This window comes from Miniopterus schreibersii (genome assembly GCF_964146895.1).
Source record: "Miniopterus schreibersii genome assembly, chromosome: 6".
In the NCBI taxonomy this organism is placed as follows: Eukaryota; Metazoa; Chordata; class Mammalia; order Chiroptera; family Miniopteridae; genus Miniopterus; species Miniopterus schreibersii.
This window is the reverse complement of record NC_138107.1, coordinates 2,481,170-2,500,401: the sequence shown is the minus strand read 5'-3', so window position 1 is coordinate 2,500,401 and position 19,232 is coordinate 2,481,170. Positions and strand designations below refer to the sequence as shown.

Below are 19,232 nucleotides of genomic sequence, written 5' to 3'. Positions count from 1 at the left end.
TTGATACTGAGAGATCTTCCCATTTCAAAGAATTTCTACCTAATACAAATGTGGAAGATCTATATTTTACTTACCAGGTCAGTTTTTTTGCTCTCCAAGCTAGTAAGACATGGTTGAATAGTTATGGTCCTGTCAATAGAGGATATTTCTCTCAGCCTAGTTAGAGGAGACTCCCCTTCACTAAAAACAAAACACGTTAAACAAATCTAAACATATGCCAAAGGCTTTAGTTTACTAGCAGGGGAACAAGCAAGTTGTCAAAAGAATGGGCCAGTTCGGAGAGGGTGTGGGTATGGAGCGTCATAGAATCCTTAAGTTAGTAGCTCTTTAGGTAAAGATCTCAAGAGAATAGAGGCAGGAAGTCTAGAAATGCCAGGGGTGCCACAGTTCATCTCAGAAGAGGAAAACAATGCATCCAAGAAGTCAATGATTTCGAGTTACCAGTGTCTGTTAATTGGAATAATAATGTTTCATTTCTCAATAGTAGTGTCTGATAAGTCCCATTAGTCATAAAAGTATGAAGCAGGGTCAGAGGTCAGACAGCAGAGAGTCAACTAACAGGCTCTGCTTATTTTTAAATAAGCAGCCACCGGTGCACTTCTCAAGTTGCTAGCAAAAATGCAGAACACAATTAAATTTGCACATTCCTTAATTTGGATTTCTTTTCAAATTACTTTCTGAGATAGCATCAAGAAAAGCAAAGAGCCTTTGTTTTTTCCCCCCGGATCCCAACTTTCTTCCTGCTTGGAGGTCCTGGCTTGCTACTGTATTCACTCCTGCTCCAGGTGCAGGTCCTAGCAAAGGTCACTCCTAATCAGTATGGGCTAATATTTGAAATGAAATCCCGAAACACACCTTGCATTTTTTTTTTTTTGCTCCATATAACTTACATGTTTTATTTGTTACGCATTTTGCCTTCCCCCCTTCCCCCTCAAATGTAAATTCGGTAAGGGACGTTTGTCTGACTTGTTCTTTGCTATATCCGCAGCGACTAAAATCGCGTCTAGCACGCCTTAGGCGCTCCGCGTTTGTGGCTCGAATGGGTGCGTGAAGCATCCACAGGCTGACCATCAGGGGGCGACAGAGAAGTTCTGTGGGGCAGAAAAGACGATATTTTACCCGACCTACCGCCTGGTTCCGCGCGGTTTGAACTCGCTCGGCCACCGTAGTACTCAGGCCGGAAAGGTGCTGCCGGAAGAGCTCCGCGGTCCGGAAGAACGGCTCTGGGCTGTTGGAAACCGGGCCCGAAGGTCCTCAGGCGGCTCCTTCGGGAGCTGAGGCGCCGGCCCGGGGCGCCAGGCTCCGCCCCGCCCGGCAGGCCGCGCGGGCTGGGTCGCCATGGCGACGCCGGCGGGGCTGGAGCGCTGGGTGCAAGACGAGCTGCACGCGGTGCTGGGGCTCAGCGAGCGGCACGTGGCTCAGTTCCTGATCGGCACCGCGCAGCGCTGCGGCTCGGCCGAGGAGTTCGTGCAGCGCCTGCGGGACACCGAGGCCCTGGACCTCGGCGGGCCGGCGCGGGACTTCGCCCTGAGGCTCTGGAGCAAGGTGTGGGAGCGGGGGGCGCGGCTGCGGGCGGCGCGGGGCGGGGCAGGCGCCCGAGGCCGGCGTGCGGGGGCGCTGCGGGAGGGAGCGGCTTGTCCGCGGCGCGGGGCCTGTGTCCGCCGTCCCTGGGTCGTGCGCTGGGTGCGGGACGTCGGCACAGTTTGGAGGAGGGCGCAGCGCTCGGTGTCGGGTTGAGTGTTACACAGCGGAATTCCTCGAGCTTGGACACTCCTCCAGGGCCGTCGTTAAAGCGCGGATTCCGATTCGGTAGGTCTGGAATGGGGTCTTAGTTTCTACATTTCCAACAAATCTAACAGGTTTTCCAGGTGATGCGATGGTCCAAGGCCCGCACTTTGGATTGCGAGGCTGTGGAAGAGGCGTGGGGAGTGCCGTGGGAGCGCGGAAGGTGGGGGTAGCGGCCAGGAAAAGCAACTCTAAAGATTCCTGCAGTTGTCAGGGGAAGGGGGAGGAGTAAAGGTATAAAAAGCTTTTCCTAGCCCTGCCAGGTAGCTCAGCCAGTTAGAGCATCATGCCCATACAGCAAGTTTGTGGGTTCACTCCCCAGTCAGGACACATACAAGTGGAACAACAAAATGTTTCTCTCTCTTTCTCTTCTCTCTCTCTAAAATAAAAGACGAGCTCCTGGAGGACAGGACTGTATTTCTTGTCTTTGTAGTCCTACCACCTTACAGAACAGATGCTCACAAAGTATATAGTGAGAATGCAAGTGTTCAGCCTGCTCCGAGACTGGAAAATAGCCTGGGGTGGCTGTCCCATATGGTGCTTGGTAAGAGGTGAGGTTAGAACTTGACGTTGGTCTGTTCACAGTGTATTCCTGGAGTCTGGTACAGTGCCAGGCCTGTGCCAGGCCTCTGCAAAGCGGCCCTTGCACCATGTTGGTCCTTGGGTAGGACTGAATCATTGAGAAGAACAGAGGCTGAGCAATTGAGAATTGAGTTTGAGAATGTAAACTCCACAAGGGAGAGGTTTTTTCTCTCTTTTGTTTGTTCCTGTATCCCTTGTACCTAGCAAGTGCCTGGGTCAGGCTTCGCTGAATGTTTGTTAACCTTTATCCGATGAAAGGGACCTTTAGTTCCCGGCAAGGAGTGGGTCCCGCTGGCCGAATTTAAATGCTGACGGAATTTAAATGCCGTCTTTTAAAGGTTAAACAAGTGACTGAGAGAAAGGTTAGCAGCTGAGAGGCCCCATTCAGGCTGATGGGCATGGTGTGAAGGAAGGCAAGTTTAATATCAAGCCATTCCTTAGATTAGGAACAAGGCAGTACAGGTGGGCGGAGATCAAGAGTTGCTCACATGCCCTTGCCTCCTCTGTTGACAGGTACCACGGAAGGCGGTGGTAGAAAAGCCGGCTCGAGCAGCTGAGCGGGAGGCCCGAGCCCTGCTGGAGAAGAACCGATCTTATAAGTTGCTGGAAGACAGTGAGGAGAGCGGTGAGGAGACTCTGGGTAGGGCTGGGAGCAGTCTCCAGAAGAAGCGTAAGAAACGGAAACACCTCAGGAAGAAACACCAGGAGGAGGAGGAGGAGGAGGAGGAGGAGGTTTCTGAGAAGGGGAGGAGGAAGGCGGGGTGAGTCGGAGGTGGGGTGAGAGGGTGGGCAGGTGGCTGACTGTAGGGTAAACTTCTGGACGCCTCCACTTTATGCTCTGGGTTGGGCTGCAGGGGGAGCAGACCGCAGGCAGAAAAGCCGGAGTCGGAGGATGAGTGGGAGCGGACGGAGCGAGAGCGCCTCCAGGACCTGGAGGAGCGCGACGCCTTTGCAGAGCGGGTGCGGCAGCGGGACAAGGATCGGACACGCAATGTCCTGGAGCGCTCCGACAAGAAGGTGCACGGGAGGGGCACAGCCTCCATCCCCGGGAGGATCCCCGTCAAGTTCAAGGGTGGTGTGGTTGCAGAGATGGTGATCTCTGGGAAGATAAGAGGATGCCCTTAGCGGAGTGTACGCCTCTGTGGCGAGAGGACCCCTTTGGGTCCTCTGGCTAAGCCTGCCCTCTGCTGCTGACCCTGTAGTGGTAGAGATGCCTCACTGACGGGGGGCATTTCTTTGTGCTGGGGAACACCGGAATGATTCTTGTGATTCTGGAGGGGGAGTGGCTGTGGCTGTGGGGACTTTTGGCCTCACCCCTCCACTTTTGGTTTCTTCTCCTAGGCGTATGAAGAGGCTCAGAAGCGCCTCAAGATGGCTGAGGAAGACCGTAAAGCCATGGTGAGTCCCAGTGCACAGGAGCCAAGATCAGAAGGCCAAAAGAAAGACTTTCTAATGGCGTGGTTAGGGGTAGGGAGGAGAGATACAAGGACGTGCAGTGGGGTTGCTGACGGGATGTTAGGTCTCTGGAGGGGGCCTTGTTTGACAGGAGCCCTCTGAGGATGGACTTAAGTTGTAGAGCAGGGATGGGGAATGTCCAGCCCAAGAAATCAAGGCAACCACAGGTGGAACTCAAAATTCAGTAAATCTAGGAGCTTTTTTTCATAGCTAATTTTTAAGTTGATAATTTTTTTTTGGCCTGTGAATGATGTTATAAATATCCAAATGGCTCTTGGCAGAAAAAACGTTCCCCACCCCTGTTGTAGTGGGAAGGAAGCTACCCAAAACCCTCCTTGACTCTTTTGGATCAAATCATACTGTGTGTGAGTGAGAAAAATGTGAGACTTCACAAGATATAATCAAAAGGCAGTTGGAAGGTAGGGGCAGGGCAGCTGTCCCATGGCCCAGGGATATGCTGACCATTTAGTTCGGCACACCATGTCCAGATACCTTCCTGCCCGCTAATCCCTCCATGTTGCCTGTGATTTCCCTCTGGTTTCCTGGGTTGGTCTTCTCACTGCACAGGGACAGAGCGCTTGTAATTGGTGTACTGGACTTGTTCTGATGTGAGTCTAGGTAGGGTAGGCAGTTTTTCAAAGGCCTGATCTTCCCAAGTAAGGTCACACGCAGATTTTCCAAAAGAATTTTGAGACTCTTGGTGACCTAAGAATGGCCTGGTGGCCTTCAGGTCTCTCCTGACCATTCCTTCTCATGTCCCACGCTACAAAAGGACTGTGGTCAGAGACATCTCTCAGTACTGGTGTAGTGTTCTTATTTGCCTGAATTTAACTTTTTTCTTTTTTAATTGTGGAAACTTTCAAACAAATAGGAAAGTTGAGTAAATAGTATAATAGACGCTCATACAGACTATTTGGTTTCAAAAATTGCTTGTGTGATATTTGCACTGTCTGTGTAAATGTGGGCTTTTTTCTTTTTGAACCATTTAAAAGAGTTTAAGATATCATAGCACTTTATCCCATCATCACGTACCTTGTAAGAATAAAGACAGTTTCTGCTAAAACCATATGCCATTGTCATACCCAAGAAGATAGGCAGTAATTCTCATGTATCAACCAAGAACCTGTCTGTGATCAAATTCCCCCACTTACCCCAAAATGCCTTTTTTAATTTTTATGTATTGATTTGAGAGAGAGAGAGAGAGACATCGATTTGCTGTTCCACTTATTTATACATTCATTGGTTGCTTCTTGTATGTGCCCTGATTGGAGATTCAACCTGAAACCTTGATATATCTATTGGGATGACAGTCTGACCAGCTGCACTACCTGGCCAAGACTGAAATGTCTTTAATAACTACCCTTTCCAAATGAGAATCCAGTGAAGGTCATGCGTTACATTTGGTTTTTAGGTATCCTAGGTTTGTTTCCTTTTCCCTCTTTCTGTCTCATCTTGTACCATGTCCTACAGTCTGAGTTTGTCTCATCCTTGTCTTGTGGAGTTAAATTCTATGCTCTGTGCTTTCTTTAAAGTGGAAATTGGGTGTAAAGCTTGTCCACACTCAGAGCAAGCAGCGTGGCAGCAGCACCTCGTGGGTGGTGATGTGCACTCCCCTGGATCCTGGCCAGTCTTGCACTGCTCTCTGCAGACTTCCTTCCTCCAGCAGCCTTTCGTCTAATGGTCCAGCGACCACGCTGATCCTTTCCAGAATCAGTTAGTTCATTGGGGACTGCAAAATGGTGATTTTTATATAAGGAAGAGCTTTTCCTTAACAACTAGAAATGAGCTACAATTCCTTAGGCAGGGCAAATGCTTGTTTCCTTTTAATTACTGATTTTCAGAGTAAGAAGTTAGGTGTGACAACCACCTCACTGGTTCTTCCCCTTCTCTGTGTATGCGTGTGTCACACTGTACTCATGAATTTTTATGTCAGTATTTATAATTGCATATCATTATTCTTTTTGATGCACAATTGCTGTGGCTTTTTGCCATATTTTAAAAATATCTCAGTCTGCCCCCCCATCGGGCTGAAGGAGTATGTGATTGTGCTTCTCAGATTAGGTCACGAGTATAAACTCCATTTGAAGTCTCCACCGAACAAGCAGGAAAAGCCAAGCGATTAAGTAGGATCGGAGCCTGCAGGGGTGGGCTTGGCGGGGTTTTGCCACTGCAGTAGAAGAGGTTGCCTCAGTCACGGGAAGAGTCATGGGGAGAGCCAGGAAGGCCTTGAGGATGTGGCCAGTCTTCTGTCATCTCCAGTGTCCTGAGAAGCATGTACCAAAGGAAATGTGTAGAAGCCAAATGACACGTGGGATGAGGGGGAGGCTTTTCCCAGAGAGCCCAGCATCCCTCACTACATTTTGCCCCACAGAGCTACTCTCTGATGCTGTCCTTCCAACCTTCTGAATATATTTTGTTTTTCCCGTTCCCCGAACTACAGTCTTTCAGTGTACGACCAGGGAGCGTCTGACTGGGGTGAGGGTGACCTGCTGTCACCTCCAGGGGTTTCCATTTGTCTCAGTCGTTTTCAGTTTGAGACCTATGCTTCTAACTGCTGGTATTAGCCCTTTTGTTTCCCATTCTCACTACTCAAATAAAATACTAAGAGTAAAATATAAAATATTCTGATAATTGCCCTAATGCATTTGTTTTGACAAAGGTGGCGAGGCTGCTTCAGCTGGCGGGCAGCGTGGGGTCCATGTGTGGCCCCGGAGGCCCCCTCTACCACTCAGCAGGTGGATGTGTCAGAGGAAAGGGAGGCTCACCTTTAGGTTCTTGTGCAGGCCTGTCAGGGAGTTTGTCACTCCTTTGGGTAGGAAGAGAAGGGCTGCCTTCAGCAAGATGAGGACCTGACTGCTCTTTGCTGACCCAGGTCCCTGAGCTGCGGAAGAAATCCCGCCGAGAGTACCTGGCGAAGCGGGAGCGGGAGAAGCTGGAGGACCTGGAGGCCGAGCTGGCGGATGAGGAGTTCCTTTTCGGGGATGTGGAGCTGAGCCAGCATGAGCAGCGGGAGCTCAAATACAAGCGGCGAGTGCGGGATCTGGCCCGGGAGTACCGGGCAGCCGGGGAGCAGGAGAAGCTAGAGGCCACCAATCGCTACCACATGCCTGAGGAGACCCGAGGACAGGTGAGGTGAAGCCCAGGGGGAGGTGTTGGGGCATTGGCCATGCCCTGGTGTGGGGAGGTTGGGGCTGGCCCTTTCCTTGTCTTTGCTTTCCTGGTGGGCCAGGGGCCTGGCGGGGGGCAGAGGCCTGGGCGGGGAGGGCAGCCTGTGTGTTCACCTGCCCTTCTCTGCACAGCCAGCACGGGCTGTGGATCTGGTGGAGGAGGAATCAGGCGCCCCTGGGGAGGAGCAGCGGCGCTGGGAGGAGGCCCGGCTGGGGGCAGCTGCCCTGAAGTTTGGGGCCCGAGATGCTGCCTCCCAGGAGCCCAAGTATCAGCTGGTGCTGGAGGAAGAGGAGACCATTGAGTTTGTTCGGGCCACTCAGCTGCAGGGCGACGAGGTGAGGGAGAGCTCCAGCTCTGGGACCTTGTGAGGAGGACGGGGAGCTGGCACTGAAGCTCATGCCCCTCTTTCTCCTTCTCAGGAGCCATCAGCTCCACCCCCTGCCACCCAGGCCCAGCAGAAGGAGTCCATCCAGGCCGTCCGCCGCAGCCTCCCCGTGTTCCCGTTCCGTGAGGAGCTCCTGGCTGCTATTGCTAATCACCAGGTCCTCATCATCGAGGGCGAGACAGGCTCGGGGAAGACCACCCAAATCCCACAGTATCTCTTTGAGGAGGTGCGGCTTCTACACCCAGGTGGCCGGGTCCTACCCACTAATGAGCACAGTCCTGTCAGAGCCCTTACCTGATATTTTCAGTAGTTGCTTGTCTCCCCATTTTATTTATTGCCTCTTTTTCACTAAATGGTGAGGTTCTTGAGAACATAGACTATGGCCTTTGCACGTTTCTGTTCTCACTTCCTGCCACAGTGCCCCCGACTGGTAGGCATTCTGTATGTTCCCATTGGAAGGGAGTGTATGGTGGGGTGTGTAGGAGCGTGGATCCCTTACTCCAATCCAGCTTGGCCTCTGCTCCTCAAAACCCAGGAGTAAAAGGACATGTGTTCCTGCTCTTTTACTTTTGTCCCCCATTGCTTCTGTCCCCCACCCATCTGTCTGTCCTTTCCCGTTCAAATCTGGCTGAGCCCAGAACTTGATTCTCCAGAGGGCTGGGGCTGCCAGAGGTGGGTGAGGACCCATTTGGAGCCCCTGGGTTTGCCATTCTATCTGTTACCCTCCTTGTTTCAGTTTCTCTCTGTCATCTCCTTTCCGCCTGCCCGTATCCTGAATTTACAACTTTTTCCTCTGAATTGTCCTGGGCCCCAGGGCCATATTTAGCAAACGGAAGACCTCTTCTTTTTTTTTCTTATTTATTGATTTGAGAGAGAGAGAGTGTGTGAGAGAAACATCGATTTGTTGTTCCCCTCATACATTGGTTGATTCTGTATGTGTCCTGACTGGGGATCGAACCTACAACCTTGGTGTATCGGAACTACACTCCCACCAACTGAGTTATTCAGCCAGGGCAAGACCTCTTCTTCCTCTTTGTCATTCAGGGTTATACAAAGAAGGGTATGAAGATCGCCTGCACTCAGCCCAGGAGAGTGGCAGCCATGAGCGTGGCCGCCCGAGTGGCCCGGGAGATGGGTGTGAAGCTCGGGAATGAGGTGAGATCCAGAGGGACTGAAGGGTGAGGGGAGCCCCAAGGGTCTGGGACTCAACCCACACTGCCCTTAGGGCCCCACACCACAGGTCCAGGCACTGGCCCTTCATTCCCTAGCCCTGTACTCCCTCAGGGAGCACCAGGCCACTTTCCATCACTAATGGCCCCCTTGACAGGTGGGCTACAGCATCCGCTTTGAGGACTGCACGTCAGAGCGCACGGTTCTCCGCTACATGACAGACGGCATGCTTCTGCGGGAGTTCCTCTCGGAGCCCGACCTGGCGAGTTACAGGTACCCACGGTCGGGTCTCCCACAGGGCAGCCGCCCGCCTCCTCTCCCTCGTTCGGCTGCCCTCCCCTCAGTGCCTGCCTTTGTGTCCTGAGCTCTGGCTTTCCTCTCCTTTCTTCTCACCTAGTCCGTTTGGCCATTTCTTCGGATTAATCCACCAGTTCTTGAATCTTTCTGATTCTGGCAGTCCTAGAGCTGACCTCCAGATCCCATAGCAATGGGGCTGGAGGTCAGAAGATGCTGCGGAGAAAGTCTCTCCCTCCCTCTCCAGTTTCCAGAGTTTAAGAAACAACCAGGATGGTAGGGTGGGGCGGTGGGGACTTGAAAAGCTGTGTGAAGACCACTTGAAAAAACTTAGAATGTTCAGCCTACAGGGGGGAAACTCAAGGGAGACATCCTGGTTTTCTCTAGCTATGAAGAGCTGTTACATGGAAAAGGGGTCAGACTTGTTTTATGTGACCCCAGAGAGCACATCTAGGAGCCAAGGGGGATGTTACAGGGAGACAAATTTCAGCTCAGTACCAAGAAGCCACAGAGGGGCGGAGATTGCAAGGGCTGTCTGTGAGTGAGTACTTGGTGCTGCACTGACCCCACGGGGAGGGGCGGGGGTGCGCACGTGCTGAGGGGAGAAGGCTCATGCTGGGATGCAGATGAGGGTGGGGTCAGGCCAGCTAATCAAGAGGCTGTGAGTTTCTGGTCCTAGAAGGACAGAGTGCAGCCATAGGACAAATATGATTTAGCCTTTTACACCCCTTCCAAAACTCTCTGAGGGACCCTGAAAGGCTGGCCCGTGCCAGAGTGTTTGGGGTGCGGGACTTTGCCATCAACCACCAGCTAAAGCAGCCGGGGCTTCACCATCAGGGCCAGGGTTAGGCACAGAGGGTTGAGGTGGGGGGTAAGCTACAGGTTTGGCTGCCACCAGAAATCCAGAGTCTAGAGCAAGGAGAAGGAAGATGGACACGTCAACTAATTTAGGAAGAGACCCAGAAACCTGCAGGGTTCTCTCAGCTTGGGCTAGAAAGGCAGGCTCACTGGCCCCACAGGAGCTTCTGGGCTGTTCAGATCGTGGTGGCACAGGTCCATCTGTCCACCCTCGGCCAGCCTGCGGGGCTAGCCTTATTGAAAGAGGCCTTGCCCTCACTTTTTCTCCTTTAAAATAGATACCCTTCCGCTGACGAGCAGACTTTTGACTGATCCAGAGGGGATGTCTGACTTGTCTTTGGTCTCAACTTCCAGCCTCCAGATCTTGGCAGCTGTTTGCCCAAGCTGAGAGGCTGCCGACCGTGGCACCCTGGTCTTCTCCAGTTCTCTGTTGGTCTTACTTAACTAGGGTGATCGGCTTCTCCTGGAGCTGCTTCCTCCCACATTCACCCTTAGACTCTGCGTTCATCTGTCCCTTCATCCAAGGGACCCTAGTGCCCACTCCTGCATTGCACAGCTCTCCTCACTCGCCGCTCCCTGTTCCTTCCCCAGTGTGGTGATGGTGGATGAGGCTCATGAACGGACATTACACACAGACATTCTCTTTGGATTGATCAAAGATGTTGCTCGCTTCCGACCTGAGCTCAAGGTCCTGGTGGCTTCAGCCACACTGGACACTGCCCGTTTCTCCACCTTCTTTGATGACGCTCCAGTCTTCCGAATCCCTGGACGCAGGTTTCCAGTTGACATCTTCTACACCAAGGTGCCCCTTCAGGGAGGATGGGCTTAAGTGTGAGGCACGAAGCTGGGGGAGGTTGTCTCAAGGAGGGCAGGGTGCAGTAGAGAGTGCAGAGAGACCTGGGGTGACATGTGAGGAGCTGGGGAGAGGAAGAGGCTGTCCTGAGCCCATGCCTCCCTGTGCTCTCTCCTCCGTCCAGGCTCCAGAGGCCGACTACTTGGAAGCCTGTGTTGTGTCTGTGCTGCAGATCCATGTGACCCAGCCCCCTGGGGATGTCCTAGTGTTCCTGACAGGACAGGTGAGAGGTGGGGGAGAGGTGATGCGTGTGTGTCCCAGGGGAAGATGGGGCTGGCAGGCCGGCCTTCTGTGACACTGGGCCCCTGCTACTCTCCCCACCTCAAACCCAGGAGGAGATTGAGGCTGCCTGCGAGATGCTCCAGGATCGCTGCCGCCGCCTGGGCTCCAAAATTAGAGAGCTGCTGGTGCTGCCCATCTATGCCAATCTGCCTTCCGACATGCAGGCTCGCATCTTCCAGCCCACGCCCCCGGGGGCACGGAAGGTACAGTTAGAAACCTGCATTCTTTACCCCTGTGGGTGCACGGCCAGCAGTAGGGAAGAGGGGGTGTCTCCTGTGCAGGCCGTGTGCCGTGGGCACTGCTGCAGCCCCAGGCCGGGGAGAGAGGACCAAGAGGCACGAACCTTGAGAGTGATCTGTGAGAAGCAGAGCCCTTGGTGTGCCGGGAGGTGGGGGTTGGTCTTCACCTCTAAGAAAAATGGCAGGGGATGTCAGAGGATGGCGTAGGTGTGTTTGAAGCCAGAGTGCAAGGTTCAGTGGAAGGCTTCTGTGGTGAAGCAGTGGGAGGCAGGCTGACACCCACTTTGGTCTAGATTAGGGAGGGCCTTGGGTGGCAGGTGGAGGAGTATGGACTTTAGACAACTGAATTGCAATCAAAGGATTTGAGCAAAGATGTAACTTTCATCAACAAAGATTGATCGGGTTCCTCCCAGGTACTGTTCTGGGGGATGGGCATACAGTGGCGAGTGGAACAAAGTTCCTGGCCTCGTAGAGCTTCCCGTCTGGTGTAAGTTAGGAGACGGTGGACATTCAGCCGTAACGCCAGCTTGTGACAGATGCTGTGAGGAGGTACAGTGCGGCTGGAGGATGGAGACTGAGCCGGTGGGGTGGCGAAATGGCAACAGGGAACTTTACTGGGAGTGTAGGGAAGGCCTCTTCCTCTCCAATAAAGTGAAAGTGAGGCAGGGGCCTGCACTGGGTGAGGGGAGCCAGGCTGGTATCCCCCAGAGGTGTGTGCGCCAGAGGGACCCGGGTGTGGACTGAGTCGCTGTGCCTGGCTGGGGAACGCGGTGCTGGGAGATGGGGTGGGAGAGGCAGCCAGGGCCTGGAGGACTCAGCTCCTGAGTGGGCTTGGATATAATTCTCAAGTAGAATGGGAAGCCATTGGAGGACAGGGGAGTGATGTGACAGGTGTACATTTGAAAAGGACCATTCCGGATGCCACGTAACCCTGGCAGGAGTAGAAGCAGGAAGGCTCGTTAGGAGACTTTCGCAGGCAGTAATGTGCCAAGGTGAATGTGACACTGCTGGTGGGGAAGGTGGGGCAGGAACCCAGACAGCCCCATCTCAGAAAAACCCATCAACCCTCTTCTGCATTTCCTGTCCACAGCATGCCCCTGCTGAGCCCCGCTTCCCCTCACCCTTCTCTTGCCCGTCCCCCTCTCTGACTGGACACCAGTCCCCTCAGCTCCTGCCCTTTATCTGCCCCTGCTGTCTACTGCAGATCTTCCAGGATTCCTTTTTCTGCATAGCTGGGAGGTCAGGGTCTCTGAGTGACCCCGTATCCTCTCACTCAGGTGGTTGTGGCAACGAACATCGCCGAGACCTCGCTCACCATCGAGGGCATCATTTACGTGCTGGATCCAGGGTTCTGTAAGCAGAAGAGCTACAACCCCCGCACAGGCATGGAGTCGCTCACAGTCACACCCTGCAGCAAGGTCAGCCTGGGCTCCATGGGGGTCTCTGTGGTGGAGCAGGAGGCAGAATGGGCCTATTCAGAAGCCTGTAGGGGCTTCTTAGAGGACCGAGCCACACCCTCCGAGATTTCTCACATAAATACTGCCCTTTCTCTTTCCCTTACCCAGTTGTCAGCCAGCCTGTCTTTCCTTTCTTTCCAGGCCTCAGCCAATCAGCGAGCTGGTCGGGCAGGCCGGGTGGCTGCAGGCAAGTGCTTCCGCCTGTACACTGCCTGGGCCTATCAGCACGAGCTGGAGGAAACCACGGTGCCCGAGATCCAAAGGACCAGCCTGGGCAATGTTGTGTTGCTGCTCAAGAGCTTAGGTGATTGGGGTTCCCCAGTTCTCCTGAGAGAGCAGGTGGAGGGAGGCTAGAGTCACTGGCCCTTGTAAAGGACTGTGCTACCCTCACTTCTCTCTGCAGGGATCCACGACCTCATGCACTTTGACTTCTTGGACCCTCCACCGTATGAGACCCTGCTCCTAGCTTTGGAGCAGCTGTATGCTCTGGGAGCCCTCAACCATCTTGGGGAGCTCACCACGGTGAGGTGGGAGGGCAGTGGGCTGGGGCAGGAGGATGGGGTTGGGGTGACCCCTTGAGTGGTGGAGGGACACCTGAAGGAGAACTGGCTTCAACCCTCTCTCTCTTCTCTTTAGTCTGGTCGAAAGATGGCGGAGCTGCCAGTGGACCCCATGCTATCTAAAATGATCCTGGCCTCTGAGAAGTAAGTCCCCCCCTGCCCACAAGCTGGCCACGCCGCCTCCTGTCTCTGGGACCATCTTTGTTATTTTGCTCTTTTTCTCTCTACTGTATTCTTTAACAAGTAAGTTATTAGAGAACTCTTGCTGCCCCGGTGAGGCCCACAAGGGCCAGTGAGACACTGCCGTCCTTGATCACGATATGAAGTGGGTAAGAGTGACACACACACAGAAGACTTGGGGCCATGAAGGGAAGTGGAAGACTTTGCATCTGTGAGGAGTGCTGAGTGAGGGCTGTTTGGGGGACTTGCTCATTCCTGAGGTTTCAGACTGGAACATGTAGATGTGGCTGTGGAGGGACCACCTTTAAATGCCATAGTTGAGGTTGGGGTCATCACATGAACTTAAAGGGAGTGGACTTTCCCCAATGCACATAATACGCACCTTGCTACTGCCGACCCCTCACAGGTCCTGTCCTGTCCTCTTGTAGGAATCCCTCCTCTGTAACTGTCATCCGCAGCCCCGTGCTGCTGCTGCCACCAAATCTAGCCACTGATTTGTAGCCATTATCCTAGTGGGCATTCCCCGCGTGAGGACACATGCATCACACGGCGATCACTTCCCCCACCATGTGTTCCTACATCTTGGTTTGACTCTCATGCTTTTTTCCTTCGTGCCCCAGGTACAGCTGTTCCGAGGAGATCCTGACAGTGGCTGCCATGCTGTCTGTCAACAACTCCATCTTCTACCGACCCAAGGACAAGGTCGTCCATGCTGACAATGCGCGTGTTAACTTCTTTCTCCCTGGTGGGGACCACTTGGTTCTGCTAAACGTTTATACACAGGTCACTGGGCTTGGGGGTGAGTGGGAATGAGGGAGACATGGGGGACTCTGGTCGTACTGTGGACTTACCCCCTTTGACCCTCTTCACAGTGGGCTGAGAGTGGTTACTCTTCCCAGTGGTGCTATGAGAACTTTGTCCAGTTCAGATCTATGCGCCGAGCCCGGGATGTGCGGGAACAGCTGGAGGGGCTCCTGGAGCGCGTGGAAGTTGGCCTCAGTTCCTGCCAGGGGGACTATATCCGTGTACGCAAGGTCAGCACTTGTTTAGTCTCCTGCCGTCCACCCAGGGTCTCCTAAGGAGCAGGCTTCCCTCTGGGCCTATGGCAGCCCCTCCAGCCTGAGATTGTGCGCTCTTCCCTGTGGAAGGTGTGCTCTCCTGGCTTTATTCCCAGACCACTAAGGGTTTCTTCTCATTGGGTTCTTCATGCATCTTTTAGTTCTCCAGAAGCCTGAACTGAAAAAAGGTAGTGAGGGTCCTTGCATGTCTGGCTTTCACATTGATGCTGCTTCCTGCCTGCTCCTTAGGCCATCACTGCCGGTTACTTTTACCACACAGCACGGTTGACTCGCAGCGGCTACCGCACAGTGAAACAGCAGCAGACGGTATTCATTCACCCCAACTCCTCCCTCTTTGAGGAACAGCCTCGCTGGCTGCTCTACCATGAACTTGTCTTGACCACCAAGGAGTTCATGAGACAGGTGAGGGGACCATCTCCTGCTCAGGCAGGTGGGGACTGTAGAGACAGGTGGTCTTCTGGCAAGCTCCATTCCCAGGTTCAAGTTGCTGGGACTGGCAGTGAAACAGGAAAACACATTGGTTTAAGGTAGGGTAAGATAGTAAGACATCCTTCTTGACAACTGACTCAGCATCTGGTGAGATCTGATCACCATACAGTGGACATCTGAATGGCTCTTGTCTCGGTGTTGTGTGTGCTGGGGTGATAAAGGTGAACAGAGCAGATGTGGCCTCTGCCCCGAGTGTACTTTATAGTCTTTATAGCCAGGTTTTTAGGGATAGCCTAGTTGGAAACCTGAATAACATGTGGCGATGTGGCAGCCTTGGGGCATAGAGTATTAGAGCCCTGCACCTTTCCCCCTCGCCCTGCAGCCAAAGGGGAGAAAGGAGGACTTTTTTGAGCATACACACATTAGAATCTAGGTTGGAAAGATGGGAACTCTACTTTTTTTTCCTCCCCTTCTAGGTATTGGAGATTGAGAGCAGTTGGCTTTTGGAGGTGGCACCCCACTATTATAAGGCCAAGGAGCTAGAAGATCCCCATGCTAAGAAAATGCCCAAAAAAACAGGCAAGACCCGTGAAGAGCTAGGGTGAAGAGGGATGTAAACAGAACCTAACATCAGCTAATAAAAATAGTTTTGGAATAAAACTTGTGGGAACTTTTGGAATCCAGAGAAAGTGACATGAAAATCCAACCTCGTATTTTCACTTAGACTTTATTATTTACAAGTTAAATTACACAGCAGCTTTACACAGCACGAGAGATCGCAAGGGAGGGAGGGAAGTGGGGCGGGAGAGAGAAGAGGGGAAGAAGCTGGCTACCCCCATCTCCTCTTGTGCATAGCAAAGTCTTCGGTGCTGCCCTCGCTCAAGTTCCTGGATCAGGCCTTGGGACACAGGTGTAAGTTGGGTTCTGGCTCTGACAGCCCCAGAGTCACCAGGGCTCCCACAAGCAGCTTCTTCACAGGTGTTGGGGGTGAGTGTGAAGGCATCAGCTGCAGGGAGGAAGGTTAATGCCAGTTAGCAAGATGTTCTAACCCTTCACCTTACCCCATCCGGCCCTGGGACTCACTTTGTCTAGGCGATGGCGACAAATGAGGCCACTGGAATTCAGGTAGAAGGTGGAATAGGCATCATAGGTCCTGGTGAAGGAAGAGAGGCTGAGAGGGAAGGTGACTGATTCCAAAGTTTAATTCAAGCATTTGTTTAAACTCATAGTTCCTCAACTGTGCTACATATTAGATCACCTGGGGACTTTGAAGAATCCTGATGGCCAGGCTGCACCCTGTCCCAATTAAATCAGAATGTCTGACACCAAGATGATTCCACAAGGTCTGCGTACTGTTGTGTTTGGGGTGAGCCTAATAATGTCGTGGGATCCTACCTGATCTAAGGTGGTGAGGCTCAACTTATGAGGCAGGGATTTTCACTTGTTAAGTAAGTTTTTGAATACCTACTTATGTGCCAGGTAATATACATGAATAAGCTGAGTTCAAAGGTTTCCTAATGTACTCAAAGTCCCTATTTTTGTTACAGTAAAGGAGACTAAAACAAGATCCCTGCCCTCAAGGAACCTGCAGTCAAGTCAGGTAGGCGAAGGATTATCTGGGAGAACAGACCACCAGTCCTAAAAGCATAGGATCAGGAAATGGACTGGAGCGTGGGTCCTTCCTTATTTCTCTTACTGGTAAAGCTCTTCCTTGTCACGCTTATAGAAACGCAGAAAGAGCATGTGGATGGGCAGCCCCACCAGCCGCCAGCGGGCTTGCAGGGTCCAGTTCTCAGGGTGGCGGGTTAACTGTAGAACCTCCAACCGAAGTTGTGCAAAGTAGTTCCAGGCCAGGAAGCGGCAGAAGGTTAGTGACAGAACATACCACGTCCGGCCCCTGTGAAGAAGGGATGGGAAAGAAATCTCATGATGGCAGAATCAGAAAACCGGACCAGCCTGTCTGAGGAATGGGGAACAGTTGTAGAGAAGCAGCCTAGCACCTTCTCTAGTAAGTAAAAAAGGTCAAGTGCACAGCACTAGGTCCTCCTCTTCCCACCGCCCTGCTGGTGCCTGGATTCTCACTTGGTACGTATGTTCAGGATCTCATTGATGAATTCCACATCCGACGAGTAGAGTGTGTAGTCATGGGAGTGAAGGAAGAGATTGGGAAGCTAGGTGGAAGCAGAAGGCATCAACCCAGTGGGAAAGAAAAGACATCCTATTTCTGTTTTCTATTTTTAGTGCCTTATTCCCAAGTGAAAGGTCATTTCTGTGCCATGTTTAACTTTCCTTAATCAAAACTGAGGATTATCTTCTTGGGAAATATTCGTAACATATTTCTATGCTTGCCTTGTGGCTCCAAGAATACAATTGACTATCCCTCCATTTCCAAGTGTTACCTGCATCCCTTCCCACTGTGGATGGTCACTTTTGAACTGACTTACCTCTTGTCTCAGTCTCTCATACATGACAGCCAGGTGCTCCTCCATACTGGGATCTCCTGATGGAGTGGCGGGGGAAGGGCGGGCAGTCACAGGGGCTTGGAAAGATAGCAAAGCCCCAAGATAGGGGCAGGAAGGTCCCTCAAATAGGCTCCTAAGCCCATCCAGGCAGCCGCTATGCAACTCAGGTCCTGGTCCCTCCTCTCCCTTTCCTGGAGGGAGAACCATCCATGGTGAGGTGAGGGCCTGGACCTGAGGGAGAGGTAGTGGGGCAGCTCGGGAAAGCAGCCCAGTGGGAGGGCGTGGAGGTGGGGGAGACCAGAAAAGTGGAGAGGATGGAGAAGTGGAAGTCGTGGAGTGGGGCCACAGGGGTGGGAATGGCAGAGCCCATGGAGAAAGCTGGTCCTAAGGAGGAAGAACAAAGGGGAAAAATAGAATCCAGCTGCTTAAGGGCCCTTCATCCAAAATGCTTATTAACTTCCAATCTCACCTCCTGACAGAAGAGGGAATTGTGAGAGGAACACGGGATGGATTCACCTCCATCTCCAGGAGGAAACACTCCCATGACAAGCGCACCCCCCCCCCCCAACAACAGCAAATCCCTTTACAGTTAAGATTCCAATACTTTGGGGGGCAGTCCCACCTTTTAGAGCGAGGCCCACACGCGTTTGAAAAATGGAAAAATGAATAAGGGTTTATTGCACCGCGGATGAAATGATGTGGCCTGCGACACAACTCTGTGAAGTGTGTGCGGCAGATGTACAGAGAAAAAAGCCCAACTGGAACAGGAGACGTTTCTCCGGGTGCCAAGTCTATGGTGAGCCCTTCGGCCCTCTCATTCCCTAGGCCCGTTTCCTGTAAGTGCCCTTCGAAACGAGGATGATGAAGTCACGCTGAGTTATTACGAGCTCTGTGCAGTAATAAACCTAAGTAAAACTGCGCCTTGTAGAGGGATATACAAACGTAAGCTCTCATTTCTGCCCCACTGATGACACAAGCCCAGGAGCGTACAAAGGCCGAGCTCCCTCCTGCCTGACGACGTTGAAACCGAGGAGGAGGTCGCCCAACGTCCGGCCTGACCCGAGTGCCTCCGCTCCCCCAGGAGCCGGAGTGGTCGCTTCGGGAAGGCGAGCGGGCCGCGCGGGCGCCTCCGTCCCCACGGGTGTCGGTGGCGCCGGTTCCGCCGGGGGCGTGGCCATCTTGCCCGCCCGGGGCGCGGGCGCCGAGCGGGTGCACCCGGGCCGGCCCCCCGCCGGAACCGCTGTCCCGGTGCAAGATGCGCGAGCTGCAGAGCGCGCCCGCAGGTCTGTGCCGTCGGCTCCGAGCGACTCCGGACGGCGCCGCGGCCCGGCGGCGAACCGTCCCGCCCCCGCCCTTCAAATCACCTCCAGGTAAGACAACCGCGGAGCCGCGGGCGAAGTGCGGCCGCGCCCAGCTTCCACGCCGCCCGCCCGCCCCAGCCGCCGAGCGACAACGTCCCGCGCGCCGGAGCGGCGGCGCCGCCGGGGCCCGCGCCCCCGAGCCCGGCCCGCGCCGCCCGACCCAGCGGGGCCGGCGGTGGGACGTCACTGAGCCTGCGCGGAGTGGGGCGCGCTCCGCCCTCGCGCCGGCCCGACGAGGGTCTCTCCCCGCCCCCTCGCCTCCCGGCGCTTCGCCTGCTCTCACCTGGGGTCGCGCCTGGTAGGCGCGGAGGCAGGGGCCTAGCCGCCGGGCCGCCCCCCGGCTGGGCTGGTACATGGTCTTGCGCGAGCGGACGGCGCGCTTCCCGAGCGCGGCCTCGGCTTCCTCACGGGGTGAGCGCGCCCCAGAGCCGGCTTCTTGAAGGGGAAAGGAGGGGGGGTCAGGGGCTGAGGGGAGGGAAACGGAGACGATGCGCGCTTGCGCACTGCCGGGGTCCCAGGGAGGCGGCGAGGCATGGCCTGCTGTAAGTGCGCCTGCGCTAGCGGATTGGCTGCTGCCTTAGAGCGCTTGCGCAGTAAATTAGCGGCCGCGAGCTCCGCTCCCACACATGGGCG

The 19,232-nt window shown here is 53.9% G+C and overlaps 2 protein-coding genes across 2 annotated transcripts; one reads left to right on the top strand and one right to left on the bottom strand.

Annotated features, from left to right (window-relative positions):
* Positions 1–1,190: 1,190 nt before the first annotated feature.
* DHX16 (DEAH-box helicase 16) lies at positions 1,191–15,480 on the top strand. Its single transcript, XM_081141453.1, has 20 exons — positions 1,191–1,545; positions 2,881–3,128; positions 3,222–3,384; positions 3,709–3,765; positions 6,695–6,949; positions 7,122–7,325; positions 7,410–7,601; positions 8,420–8,530; positions 8,703–8,818; positions 10,289–10,499; positions 10,675–10,773; positions 10,883–11,035; positions 12,349–12,489; positions 12,670–12,832; positions 12,932–13,050; positions 13,165–13,232; positions 13,889–14,051; positions 14,141–14,302; positions 14,576–14,749; positions 15,253–15,480. The coding sequence occupies exons 1-20, from the start codon at positions 1,339–1,341 to the stop codon at positions 15,379–15,381; spliced, it is 3,135 nt and encodes a 1,044-aa protein (XP_080997579.1). The 5' UTR covers positions 1,191–1,338; the 3' UTR covers positions 15,382–15,480.
* Positions 15,481–15,484: 4 nt separating this feature from the next.
* LOC308559170 (uncharacterized protein C6orf136 homolog) lies at positions 15,485–19,113 on the bottom strand. Its single transcript, XM_081141488.1, has 6 exons — positions 18,883–19,113; positions 17,221–17,622; positions 16,859–16,947; positions 16,473–16,673; positions 15,860–15,929; positions 15,485–15,782 (listed from the first exon to the last, which is right to left on the bottom strand). The coding sequence occupies exons 1-6, from the start codon at positions 18,952–18,954 to the stop codon at positions 15,669–15,671; spliced, it is 948 nt and encodes a 315-aa protein (XP_080997614.1). The 5' UTR covers positions 18,955–19,113; the 3' UTR covers positions 15,485–15,668.
* Between the last annotated feature and the right edge of the window lie 119 nt (positions 19,114–19,232).